At 37.2% G+C, this 12,907-nt stretch overlaps 2 protein-coding genes across 3 annotated transcripts in view; both read left to right on the top strand.

Annotated features, from left to right (window-relative positions):
* cep170b (centrosomal protein 170B) overlaps positions 1-4,816 on the top strand; it is a 28,807-nt gene extending 23,991 nt beyond the window's left edge. Inside the window, exons 13-18 of the mRNA XM_015389909.1 lie at positions 2,209-2,314; positions 2,904-3,032; positions 3,110-3,198; positions 3,646-3,739; positions 3,847-3,898; positions 3,967-4,816. Coding sequence (XP_015245395.1) covers positions 2,209-2,314; positions 2,904-3,032; positions 3,110-3,198; positions 3,646-3,739; positions 3,847-3,898; positions 3,967-4,193 — 697 coding nt within the window. The 3' untranslated portion in view covers positions 4,194-4,816. The remainder of the gene's footprint in view (positions 1-2,208; positions 2,315-2,903; positions 3,033-3,109; positions 3,199-3,645; positions 3,740-3,846; positions 3,899-3,966) is intronic.
* A 978-nt stretch (positions 4,817-5,794) lies between these two features.
* pld4 (phospholipase D family member 4) lies at positions 5,795-12,406 on the top strand. Of its 2 annotated transcripts, none has more exons than XM_015389924.1 (11): positions 5,795-5,862; positions 5,955-6,033; positions 6,111-6,265; positions 7,782-7,965; positions 8,045-8,165; positions 8,242-8,369; positions 8,460-8,660; positions 8,830-8,969; positions 9,041-9,206; positions 11,326-11,422; positions 11,529-12,405. In XM_015389924.1, the coding sequence occupies exons 2-11, from the start codon at positions 5,983-5,985 to the stop codon at positions 11,732-11,734; spliced, it is 1,449 nt and encodes a 482-aa protein (XP_015245410.1). In that variant the 5' UTR covers positions 5,795-5,862; positions 5,955-5,982; the 3' UTR covers positions 11,735-12,405. The 2 variants fall into 2 exon arrangements, with proteins under 2 accessions (XP_015245410.1, XP_015245411.1); XM_015389925.1 differs by having other exon boundaries at positions 5,815-5,862; positions 5,958-6,033; positions 11,529-12,406.
* The last annotated feature ends 501 nt before the right edge of the window (positions 12,407-12,907 follow it).

The raw sequence follows: 12,907 nt of genomic DNA on the forward strand, positions 1-12,907 counted from the left end.
AATTTATTAAATAATATCTAAAAGAAATATGCTTTAAACATAAATCAGCTGAAATCAGCAAATTAGGAATCGCATAAATGACATAAATGTTATGGATATAACAGTTGTATAATCACTTTTTGCAAAACAGAGGAGCTGTTTCATTACAGCAGGCAGTTAGAGTTTTAAGTTTATGTTCATTTAGTTTAAAGGACTAGAAAAAAACATTTTGGATTTATACACTTGTTTTATAATGAATGTAAAATCTGGAAAATGGTTAGATGACAATATATTCTGTACCTTTTTATGTGCCGTAAACTCAAAATGAACTCTTCATAACAAGCAAAACTATTCTGTAAATTGTAAATATTTTGCAAATTCTACCACTGCAAATAAGTAGTTGAACACCTGAGAAAATCAATGTTAATATTTGGTACAGTAGCCTTTGTCCCTCTAACTGGGGAAGGAGGTTGTTCCCCAAAATCAATACATGCCCCGGTCATCCTCTCCTTAATACAGTGCAGTCAGTCCCCCAGTCCCATGTGCAGAAAAACACCCCCAGAGCATGATGCTACCACCCCCATGCTTCAAAGTAGGGATGGTGTTCTTGGGATGGTGCTCATCATTCTTCTTCCTCCAAACACGGATAGTGGAATTATGACCAAAAAATTCTATTTTAGTCTCATCTGACCAAACGACTTTCTCCCATGACTCATTGGCAAACCTAAGACAGGCCTTGACATGTGCTGATTAAAGCAGGGGAACTTTCCGTGCCATGCACTCTGTCAAACCATGATGTCTTAGTGCATTACCAAGAGTAACCTTGGAAACGGTGGTCCCAGTTCTTTTCAGGTCATTGACCATCTCCTCCCCTGTAGTTCTGGGCTGATTTCAGACCTTTCTAAAAATCATTGACCCCACAAGCTGAGATCTTGCATGGAGCCTCAGTCTGAGGCAGAACTTTTCCTTTTTAGCTTCTTCCATTTTCTAATGATTGCTCCAACAGTGGAGCTTTTTTCACCAAGCTGCTTGGCAATTTCCTCGTGTTCTTTTCCAGCATTGTGGAGGTGTACAATTTTGTCTCTAGTGTCTTTGGGCAGCTCTTTGGTCCTGGCCATGTTAGTAGCTGGATTCTTATTGATTCTATGGGGTGGACAGGTGTCTTTATGCAGCTTACGATCTCCATCATGTGTATCTAATTTATGATGATAAATGGAGTGGAGGTGGACATTTTTAATGCAGACTAACAGGTCTTAGAGGGTCAGAATTCTAAATGATAGACAGGTGGTCAAATACTTATTTGCAGCTGTATCATACAAATAAATAGTAAAATTTATACATTGTAAGTTTTGTATTTTGTTTTTTGATCATGTCTCTCACAGTGAAGAGGCCTACTACGATGATATTTTCAGACCCCTCCATAATTTCTAAGTGGGAGAACTTGCAAAAGAGCAGAGTGTTCAAATACTTATTTTCCTCACTGTATGTATTGAGAGAATTTGCAGCAACTCAAACTTTTAATTGCTTTTTTTTAGAAATGTAATCAAACTGGGTATACCTCGACTTCATTGGTTCATTCCACAGGTTTTGACCTGCATTCATCAGAGAATCGAACTGTACTGTTAGTATGATGTGAAACAACTTTTTACTGAAAAACATTTGGTTGGAGTTTAGATTTACGGTAAAAATAAATGCATCAAGGCTGAAACAATTAAAGTAATCGTGTTTATCAATTATTGAAATAATCATCAGCCGATTAGATTATTCATATAGTCATTAATTAGACAATGCAGTCTCTATGATATGCAATGGCTTGAAGGCAAGATTTTATAGGAAGAAATCCATAAAGCACATTCTACTATCTGAGTATTAAGCGATCAATTAGAAAAAGAAAAAAAAATCAAAAGATTCACAGATTAGCAAAAAACCCATTAGTTGTATGTAATGTTGTGATGGATTTTTATTGGAGCTAAATCAAGAACAAATAAATTGAGCTAAACAAAAGACACTTAAATATTGAACTAAATAATGAGAAGTCCTCTCACTGCAAATTAGATCATTTGGTTTTATAACTGTTGCTTTGTCTGCTGCAGAAGAGGAGCAGCTTGATCTGAGGTATATTTACTCTCCTACTGCCTGTTAAGTCAGCCTAACATAGGGAAAGATTCATTTTTTTTTTTTTTCTTATTTATGATTTCTGTCATTTTTCTTTGTTATTTCAACTTTAAGGTTGAGCCAAGATCTTGCCAAAGACTTGGCGATCCTGGCCAGAGAGATCCATGACGTAGCAGGAGACGGTGATCAACCAACCCCTGAGGAAAAGAGCGGTGGACAGGTACTGTTTTCACACGTGCAGAAAGTTAACTCAATCTTTTGTTCCTCTCTTTGTTCTGTTGCATCACTTACGTCAAAGTCAGGCTTTAGTTTACAAATGTATAAATAGATGCAAACACGAGTTTTCATTTGTGTTCCTCATATAATTAGCTAAATATTTTTTTTTTTTTACAAACGTTTAAGTTTAGTCTTGTAGATGTGCAGATATACAGGTATATTTTAGCAATATATTATTTCATGAAGGCAAAATGAGTTCATTTTAAAAGAAGCAACATTTTTCTGGTTTTCTTTTAGATCATATCTTTATTTTCTTTTTCGGCCAAGAATTCATATAAAGCATTCATATTCATATAAAGTCTGTAAACATTGTCTTAATTTTGAATTATGAGCATGTAGTTTCTTGGTTGTTTTATTAACTGGAAAAATGTGAGTAGAAGGTGAATTTATGGACACATTCATAATGTCTGGTGTCGATGCTTTAAATTAAATTAAATGTGATTCTGTTTTGCTGTATGGACAAACCAGTTTGAGCTTGTCTACTTGTCCTCCCTCTGAGATTTGCTTCTAAACTCTTTTTGTTTTTCCAGAAGGTTCATCATGTCCCAGAGTCTGAGAAAAAACACAGAATCCAACAGAGTCCTTTACCAACAAGAGAACCTGAACTGAGGTCAGATGACCACGACCTGAGCTCCAGGCATTCGACTCAAAGCAGAAAAGAGGTGTGACTCCACAAGCTTCATGTTTTGTTTTAAAAGCAGTTGTTTCATAGTCTAACTGTATTTTTCTTTTTCTGTAGGTTAATGTGGAAAGTTTGATGCTGAATCCTGTGTATCAAGTCACAGCAGCCATCAGAGAAAATACAGAGCAGCTTGCTGAGAAGATTAAGTAAGACCTGAAGAAAGAGACCCCTGCATGCTTGATCTGACCAGAACTTAATCGTATTAAACTGCATTGTATCCTAAATCTAATCTTATTTAATTAAAATAGATTAGTCGGCCTACATACTGACAGAATGAGGCTTAGATCAGAGACACCTGATCTTCTGAGTAAATATAACTGTTCCTTTATCGTTTGTAATAAGCAAAGGTGCAAAATGTGCAATATTGACTTTAAGGATCTAAAGACGTATTTAGAGAAGTCTTCTTCCAGAGTGGGATGATCAAACCACAATTCAACAATAGCATTTATTGGAACTTTTAAAATATAGGGGTGTACCTCCTCTGATATTTGATTTTCCTCATTTAAAGTGTAGGATCCTGTAACTTAAATCTGAAACATGGTCCAGACGATAATGACTACAGCTTTTTAATCACCACTCCTGTCATTATTCAGGGTTCTGTTCCAGGACAGGATGGATATGTGGGAGGACATTGAGGACAGAATTCATGCAGACGGGGACATTTCTGTTGGCAAAATTTCCAACAAGGTCAGTGGGTTTTTTTTTTTTTTTTTTTTTTCCTTCTTCCACTTTACAGAAAATTGTTATTTCTTCAAAGTTTTTGCTTTAGTTTTACTCAGATTTACTGTTTTTAGGAAATGGTTTCTATTTTGAAAGAACTTCGGAGGGTCCAGATCCAGCTTGAAGGTGAGTGACTTAAACCCTGTTCTTAGATTGGATGAATTATTTATTATTAATAATTTTTTTAATTTCAGTTATTAATGCAGCCATGGACCCCAGTGGTACCAATGAAACAATCAAGAGCACCACTGCTGCTTCATCCTCTTCTTCCTCTGAAGTTCAGCCTTCCAGAACTTCTTCGTCTAGAGACTGGAGAACTGTCCACTCCGTCTCTAAGCGCGGCGGTGGTCCAAGGCCCAGCGAGAGCGTGAGGAGGGCCGCCGTGACACCAGATGACCTCCGTCAGGGATATTTAGTCTGAAGTCTGGCACGCACAGAAACACAGATGCACCAACTTGCTCGGCGACTATTCAAAGATCGCCGTTCACAGCTGTTAGCTAGTGAAACCAGTCTGAGAGGAAGTGACTGGATCTAAAAAGCTGTGGTGAGCTCACAATGTTTGGAAGTGTATTTTTTTAATAAATCAACCACATGAGGTGGAGACTTAAGGAAGTACCTTGACATTTCATTAAAGCTCACCTGATCTTGTTAAGCTTGATCTTACACAATGTTCTCTTTATTTGCCAATCAAATAAATTAATGTCTGATTTTTATGAATGTGTTATTATGTTGCTAATTAATAGCCAGCCTGAGTACAGTCATCTCAGGGAAATCTGTAAATGTATGTTTAGTTACAAATGATTTATTTGAATCTGACTATTTGTGCACAGGCTCCTCTGAACTGCATTGCATTTCTCTATAGATGAATATTTTTCCAGTGTTTATTTTTGTGTCTGATTCCTTTTCTTTGACAAATTTATTGAGGAATGTAAAAGCTATTTATAAGTTTTTTTTGTGAATCACACAGCAGGAATTTAGAGACTTTGTAGCCTCCTGTGCCAGACTGTTGAATGTCATTTTACACAGCTGCTCAAAGGCAATTGGGAGTGCTGTTTTTTTTTTTTGGTTCTCATCTTCTTATTCGGGAGCCGAGGGAGGAAATCCTTCAGGAATGTGCAATCTGAATGGAAGGAGGAGCCTACTCCTCTGCTGTTAAACCACCTTGCTGAACAAAGCAAGTGGCGATTGTTTAAAAAAAGGCACGTTTTTAAGCATTCCTGCTTATACAGAGATATGTTGCTTTGTAACTTTTTATGACCTTTCCTCCAGAAGCAGAATTGAAATATTTGACCAAAGATGATCATGAAAAGTTGTAATTTGTGTTCTTCTGAATTTTTTTCTCATTAATGCTCTGGTCAGGGATTAATCCCCCCCATCCCTCTAATCTGCATTGATGTCAATAAATTGGTGCAAATCTTTCAATCACGATTAAGCTGAGTGTTTAGATGTCTGTATTTTTACGTCCCACAGATTACCTCTCAATCTTGCCCTTTTGCACTATTGTCGGATGTTTTATCTTACGTTTATCATTTGACGAGGGTTAAAGCAAGCAAAGCAGTGCTGGTTAACCTACATGTACTGTATATCATGTGGGAGGATGTTTCATGCAGCCAGTTGAGGAATAGTTTACAAATTCAAGCAAAAAATAAATAATGTTGGGTTTCCTTTCTAAATCTGCTGTTTCTTCCTCTTTATGGAGTAAAGTGCCATCCCCCCCCCCCCCCCCAAGGAGTTTCAGAGAAAGTGAATCTTACCATATGTGTCAAATTTATTTGTTTTCTCTCATCCCAGATTTGGTAGTGATTTGCTGATAGTTTGTTGGTGTGCTATTATTTGCATAAATTATTAAATGATTTTTTTTTTCAAATAAATTGAATCAGAAACATGTTTGTTTCCTTGTTTTCATTCTGTCACCTCTCTTCACAACCCTCTGCTGCCCCTGAGTAAAGCACACATCTGAAAAGCTGAAATGAAAGTGAAAAGAGGAACTGTGCTCAGTTACATTTAGCAGCAGGGATGATCGCTTTAGATTTGGATGAGAGCTGAAGGGGAAGAAACAAGTGAAAAAAACAGGCTGGGTCTGTTATCTGGTGAGTTTGTTCTGCTTTGACTTTTAACATCGATGGATGAAACACATCATCTGTAATGATTAAAAGTTAATTGTCATTTTTGTTTGTAAAAGAAGCAAGTAGGGATTTTAAAGAAAAAAGATGACTTCTGTGTACAGAAGCCTTCATGACAATTATGTCTCCAACAAAGGGGTAGGTAGGCTCCAAAGTTTTAACTCTCCTTTGTGAGGTTGCCTTCACTAAAAGTCGTATCCTGTTAACCTTTTCAGAGGACCAGCTGTGTGACATTGTTTGTGATTTTGGGCTGCCTGACTGTACTCGGTATCATTCTTGCCATCGCTGTGTTGGAGAGACCACCGCCTCCGGAAAAACATGACACCCTCCCTGGGGAAACTGGTGGGGTTAACATCACTGACCAGTGCAGGTAATAATCCCATCAACACTTCTCACTTTACCATTATGTACTGTTTCTCTGAAAAACGACACTTACCCTTTGAGCTTTGTTTTGTTATGTCTTATCATGATGAATCTGTTTGGTTTGGGTGTTCAATAGTAACACAGATGGTTTTAAAACTTTCAGAAAGAGTGTGTCAGCTTCTCCTGAATCAATACTTTTCAAAACAAGCTTCCAGCTTTTGTAATAACAGTTCTTAATTTCTATTCTGACATCTTTTAGACAGAGATCTTTTCTTCTTTGCATAATTACTCAAACTTACTGGGGCGTTCTGACATCAATTTAAACCGTTCAGTAGCTCATGATGAACATTTAAGGTTTTCCAGCTTGGTGTAAGCTGAATAAAAGTATAAATGTATCCTTCAATGTGGATTTCAGATAGATGCACTGAGAACATTTTGTTTGTTATAAACTGACCTCTTTAGGTTTTTGTTTAACAAAGACTGTCTTGCTAGATGAGGCAAGTTTGTAGGTATTGGATCTTCCAGTCACAAGACAATTCTGTCACAAGTGCTGCATAAAAAAATGTAGGAAAACAAAAGTACACTATAGTGTACAAAGTGATTTATAGAACAAATATTTTAAAATTTGGTCTCTGAAATGCAGTGGAAGTGGGAGTTTTACTCTATTTCCTTAATCATAGTGAGGATACAGGCAGCAGCATTGTTTTTAAGACACCACTACAGTAATAATTTAACTAAAGATGAACACATGGTATACTTCTTTTCAATTCCTGTTGAGACATTAGTCCTTTTATTCTGAAGACGTTAATTCAGTAATAAAATACCCACTGTTCCAATTTGCTGTTGAAACACAGCTGATGTTGAAGGGAAGGATAGATATAGGCCTTTAGTTCTGCAGTAGCAGCTTGTCCAACTTCTTCTTTTTCAACTGTGGTTTGATAATTGCTGCTTTTAGGAGCAGAGAAAAAACACCTGAAAAAAGGGATGTGTTCAGAACCTGGAATCTCTGGTCTTCGTGATGCTGTTTGTTTACAAATGTTCTCAAGCAGAAGTCGAATCCTTCACAGAACAGCAGAATTAACATTGAGATGAAATTAGACACGATTGAGACGAATTCTAACAATTAATAAGGTCACCCTTAAAGATATGACCCTCGTCACAATATTATATTATCAAGCTATTGGAATATCACTATATATTGTGTTGTTTCGGGTTAAAATTAGTCTACATCTTCAACTGTGGCTGCCTATATATATATATATATATATATATATATATATATATATATATATATATATATATATATATATATATATGTATATAGGAACCGAAACATCAATATTATATTGGGCAGCCGAAAATTACAATATATTGCCAAAATGATTTTTCCCCAGCATCCCAGTTATGTGATATTATGTGTTGGTGTGATATGTCTTTTACACATAAAATCCAACTGAAGTACAAAAAAAAGTCTGTTACAAATATTTTTGTTATTATTTCTGTATTGCTACTATTTCCTGCAGCATGGCCCTTGTGGAAAGCATTCCTCTATATTTGAAATATAAAGACAATGCAACTTTTGGGATCCCTCTGGAGCAAGTCTGGAAAGACCTGCTCTCCATAGCATCACACAGGGTGGAGGTGGTGTCATTCTACTGGACACTAACAGGGGACGATATCAATGTGAACTCTTCCACAGATGTCCCAGTGAGTTCTTGACTCTGAGTTTATTTAAATAAATAACATGTCATTTATATTCTTTGTTAATGATGTTTTGTGGAAAAAGGGAAGGGACATCCTACAAGGACTCGGGGAGCTGCCCTCCAGGAACATATCCGTCCAAGTCGTGACCAGCGTTCCCACAATCAAATCAAACTCCACAGATCTAAAAATCTTGAAACAAAAAGGTTTCTTAATGTACTCTTTCATTTTTAAATACCTGCTGTAAACAGTGATTAAACTATTTTGCGGATTTTTCTGCAGGGGTTCAGGTGAGGAGGGTAGATTGTGGCCGCCTGACGGCAGGCGTTCTCCATACAAAGTTCTGGATCGTTGACATGAAGCATGTGTTCATTGGAAGTGCTAACATGGACTGGAGGGCTCTTACACAGGTGAAACTATAAACGGGAATGGATTTGTTTCTTAAAAGAATATTTTTAATATTTAAATAGCTGTTGATAAAATTCTAACTTTGACTGCAGGTAAAGGAACTGGGAGTGGTGGTCTATAATTGCTCCAGTCTTGCAATGGATCTTCATAAGATCTTCCAGTCCTACTGGGTGATGGGGGAACCCAACAGCTCCCTGCCTCAGCCCTGGCCTGCAAAATATTCCACTAACATTAATAAACAGCACCCCCTGCTGGTGAAGGAGGATAACATCTCCAGCAGCCTGTATATTGCTGTGAGTTCCTAATGATTTCTTTTTAAGAGTCCTGCTTTCTTAAGAACAGTGGACTATAGGACAGAGGTGACCAAGAGGTATCAGGGAGTTTGTTTTCAGTCCAAACAGCTAAAGAGAGTGTCGGGTCATCCAAATATCCTTTGTTTTTAATATTTGTGTTCCATCCCAGTGTTCTCCACCATCCTTCTGTCCTCAATCAAGAACTCAGGACCTAGAGGCCATCCTGTCCTCGATCTCAGATGCTGAGAAGTTTGTTGATGTCGCCGTCATGGAGTACTTTCCCACCACTCGTTTTGAAAAGCCTCACATGTGAGCCCAAAATACAATTCTATTAAAACCTGTTGGTCTTGTTAGATCTCCTCACGCTGGAGTTCTTGCAGATACTGGCCTTTCATCGACGATGCGATCAAGGTGGCTGCATTTGAAAGGAAGGTGAAGATCAGGATGCTGATCAGCTGCGGGCGTGACTCTGATCCAGCTATGTTGCCCTTTCTTCAGTCTTTGGCTTCAATGGACTACCCTCCTCATCACATCAGCATCCAAATAGTGAGATATTATGGAGGAGCTGTATCTGCAACTCCTATGTGATACTGTCCTGGAAAAAAATTCATTTGCCTCTTATTAATGTCTTCAGTTGTAAGATAAGATATTTTTTTTATCACTGAACAAGATAACTTGAGTACATATAAAATGTAGTTTTCCAATTATTATGTCATTATTAGAGGGGTAAAGTTTATACAAAGGAATCTGGGTATGCAATGAAGATTTTATCCTCCTAATTAGATTTTATTCCTGCCAGACCTGCAGCGAAGAAACAAAGACTACCTGTTTTATCAACATAACAGAGCTAAAAGATGTGAAAGCCATCTTATTTTTCCTAATCTGAAAAATTTAAGAACACAAGAGAAATAAGGTCATTATCTCTATCAGTATGGAGAGGCTTACAATGTTACTTTGAATGAACCACTGTAAGAGCTTTTATCCACAAAAGGAGAACATATGGAACTTTGGGGAACCCTACCAACGATGTCTGACCAGAAATTTATCCTCGTTTCTCCTCGAAGAATCCAGAACACCTTAAGCTCTTCGGGCTTGATCTGCTTAGCCAATGTCTTATTTTATGATAGCAATAACAAAGAAATATCCTCTCACAGCTTTCCCTCAAAAACACATTATGATTAACAAGAATTGCTGAAAAATATTCTGTAGACCAATGAGGCACAAGGGGAACTTTTTTGAACACTTGTGTCCTGTTAAATGTGCTGTAAGATTAACATAGTTTCAGCAAACGAGCACCAGACCGACAATCAATCTTTGTGGCGGAGTGAGGGTTTTCGATTATTTCACTGCAGGATCTGTAGCATCAGTTTTGGACTTCAGGTTGGACATCAGGTTTTAGTACTTTTGGGTTTAGAAGAAGAAACAATGATCTGAATGTGCTCTCTTCATCCTCTGACATGGGAGATGGCTCAGAGCTCGTCTGCCTGGCTGTGTGTTCATGGACAGTGCCGCCTTTTACAGTTGCTTTTTGTATCTCTGCTTCTGTCTCCTTGAACCCCAGTAGGCTTCAGTAGATGGCCGCTCACACTGAGCCTGCTTCTGCTGGAGGGTTCTTCCTGTTAAAAGGGAGTTTTTCCTCTCTACTATTGCTACAAGCTTGCTTAGTGTGAGGGATTGCCTTTGAGTCAATGAGTCAATGCAATCAACTGGTTTTCCTCAGAAAACTTTGAATCAACTAACAGTATGATCTGTTGAACTGTAAAGTGCCTTGAGATGACGTGTGCTGTGAATTGGCGCTATACAAATAAACTGAATTGTAATTGAATTTAATTGAAACTTCTGAATTGACAAAAAAATGAATGTTTTAGTGTGAAACAGTAAGATCTAAATAGTTTAACAAAATTAAGAGGCTGTATCATGTTGCTAATACTGAAAAAATATCCTCCGATACTGTTGAATTGAAACTTAAATCCAGCATAGAAGAGAAGACAAGCAAATCCTCTACAGAAAACCTAAACATGTTTTCCCAGGTATGTCCGAATTGAAAACTCAACGCAGGTGCTACCTCTGAGGATGGTAAAACCATGAGTTTTAAGGGTATAGTGGAGGATGTTCCTTTTCCAGGTGGATCATCAAAATAAGTCGTCCTCCTAACTGTCAATCATTCTGGTGATATGTTTACATAAGGCCGTCCTATGTGCACGTCGCCATTTTCACTTACCGGTGGTGAGTTTGACATACAAATGTAGTGGAAAAATTGCAAATCTTCTTTTGGAAAGTAGGCGATGCAAACAGGAACTTTTAAATAGTGTGCACGAGGAGAAATGGGCTCATGCATGCTGTTGCATGTGGTTAATAGCCATTCCCTCCCAGGAAGGAAGTACAGGGTTGTGCATGTGTATATTGTTTTTAAAGTGGAGAGGGGGTCTTTTCAAAAATTCACGACCATCCTCAACAATACCTTTAAGGGACAATTTACTTTTCCAAAAGGTCGGTTTGGATTGCTTTGTTTCCTGAGTAAATTAAATCATTATTGAAATCTGCATTTTAAATATAAAAAAAATTAAAGCCATTTGTAAGGAAGGAAATATTCTTCCAAAATGCTGTAAAGTTTTTTTTTTTTTCAAAAAAGTCGTCTGATTTTGTTTGTTTTTTTGTTTTTTAGAAACTGTACATCGTTCCAGTGGGAAATCAGTCTGACATTCCATATGCCAGAGTCAACCATAATAAATACATGGTGACTGATAAAGTTGCATACATAGGTGAGGTAATATTTTATGCTGGTGATTTTAAAGTAAAAGTTCACTTTATCTTATAGGTTTTACCTGTTTTTTTTTTAACCGACATAATACCCGTTTTCCAACCCAGGTACTTCTAACTGGGCGGGCGACTACTTCCTGACCACAGCTGGAGTTAGTCTGGTGATTTCCCAGAACTCTGCTCACTCTGGGTGGAACAGTAAGACGCTGCACAACCAGCTGAAGGACGTATTCAACAGAGACTGGCACTCAGAATATGCTGTGAACCTCAGGGATCTTCAGCGCAACCCGGACTGTGCACTATCACCACGATAACCACAGTTCTGATCAGACGACTATAAATAATTTATCTTAACATTTATACCATGACATTAATGTTGCATTTTTCTTTTTCAGTACAACATGTTATTCTTAATAGCTTTTAATGTACAGATTTTCCTATATTGTTTCTTTGAATGCATTATATATTAAATAGATGGATATCCTGTCTAATGCGTTTAGAGTGTAAAAAAAAAATTATCAGTCATTTATTTCATTATAAAGCTTCATTAGGGCTTGATGAAAGTTTTGAGGACTCATTGTTCTGAGATTCTAAGTAAATGTTTGAAATAAATTAAACATTAACACCAACAGTTAAGCCTCCTATAAGATGTATTTTAAAAGACTTTTTTTCAGTCTTCTTTGCAGGATTTCCTGCAACACAACTTACAACTTTATAGAACTGTATTAAACATTTATAGAACTTGAACCATAATTGCTGAATTGCAGACAAACGGGTACAATAAATTGACTTTATTGTTGGTCCCTGAAGGCTCTATGTGGGAAGCAAATAATTTTTTCAATGTTACTTTCTAAAACATTGCTGTCCATGTTTTATTATGACTGCATTGGATTATTTCAACAGAACATCCGATGACCTATTTAAAAGGTTTACAGATATTCTCCATAACAAAAGACTCTCTTTTATGGGGGAGATTGCAAATAAAGAATAATTCAAGTTCCTGCACCACAAAACAAAGTCTGCTACCTTTGATTCAATGGATTATTGGATCAGAGGTTGCAGACTCTCTTAGAAATAAAACACTGTGTGTTAAATGTGATGGGTTGTTATTAATGCGGTAAATTCCTTCACATAAGCAGTAACCTCTACAAGAGTCTGGCAAGAACAATTACTGTTCTACAGCTTGCCCTTCACACACATTTTGGCTATAACTGTACTCTGGCATACCCCGCTGCTGTGTAGTTAGACAAAAGAAGGTATGGGGGTCACAGTGAGTGACACTACTGAGGGAGGGACTAATGACGACCCAGGGGTTCTTCACATTACTATGAATCTTGTCATGGAGGTTTTCAGATTCCTAAAGCTGATGTAATGTGGTTATAAACCAACAATAGAAAATGCATTATGGTGTAAAGTCATATGTATCAAGTGGCTCATTAGAAATTCATCATGAGTTAACTTTTTTTATCTGCATACTAAAGAAAACT

Source organism: Cyprinodon variegatus, unplaced genomic scaffold (assembly GCF_000732505.1).
Source record: "Cyprinodon variegatus isolate N-32 unplaced genomic scaffold, C_variegatus-1.0 Scaffold480, whole genome shotgun sequence".
Lineage (NCBI taxonomy): Eukaryota > Metazoa > Chordata > Actinopteri > Cyprinodontiformes > Cyprinodontidae > Cyprinodon > Cyprinodon variegatus.

What these genes read in the sequence shown, in the direction of transcription:
- pld4 (XM_015389924.1), top strand. Translation starts at nt 5,983, where the DNA reads ATGACTTCTGTGTACAGAAGCCTTCATGACAATTATGTCTCCAACAAA. An exon ending in ACTGGAGGGCTCTTACACAG is followed by an intron (nt 8,370 to 8,459) that starts GTGAAACTATAA and finishes CTTTGACTGCAG; the next exon opens with GTAAAGGAACTGGGAGTGGT. An exon ending in ATCACATCAGCATCCAAATA is followed by an intron (nt 9,207 to 11,325) that starts GTGAGATATTAT and finishes TTTGTTTTTTAG; the next exon opens with AAACTGTACATCGTTCCAGT.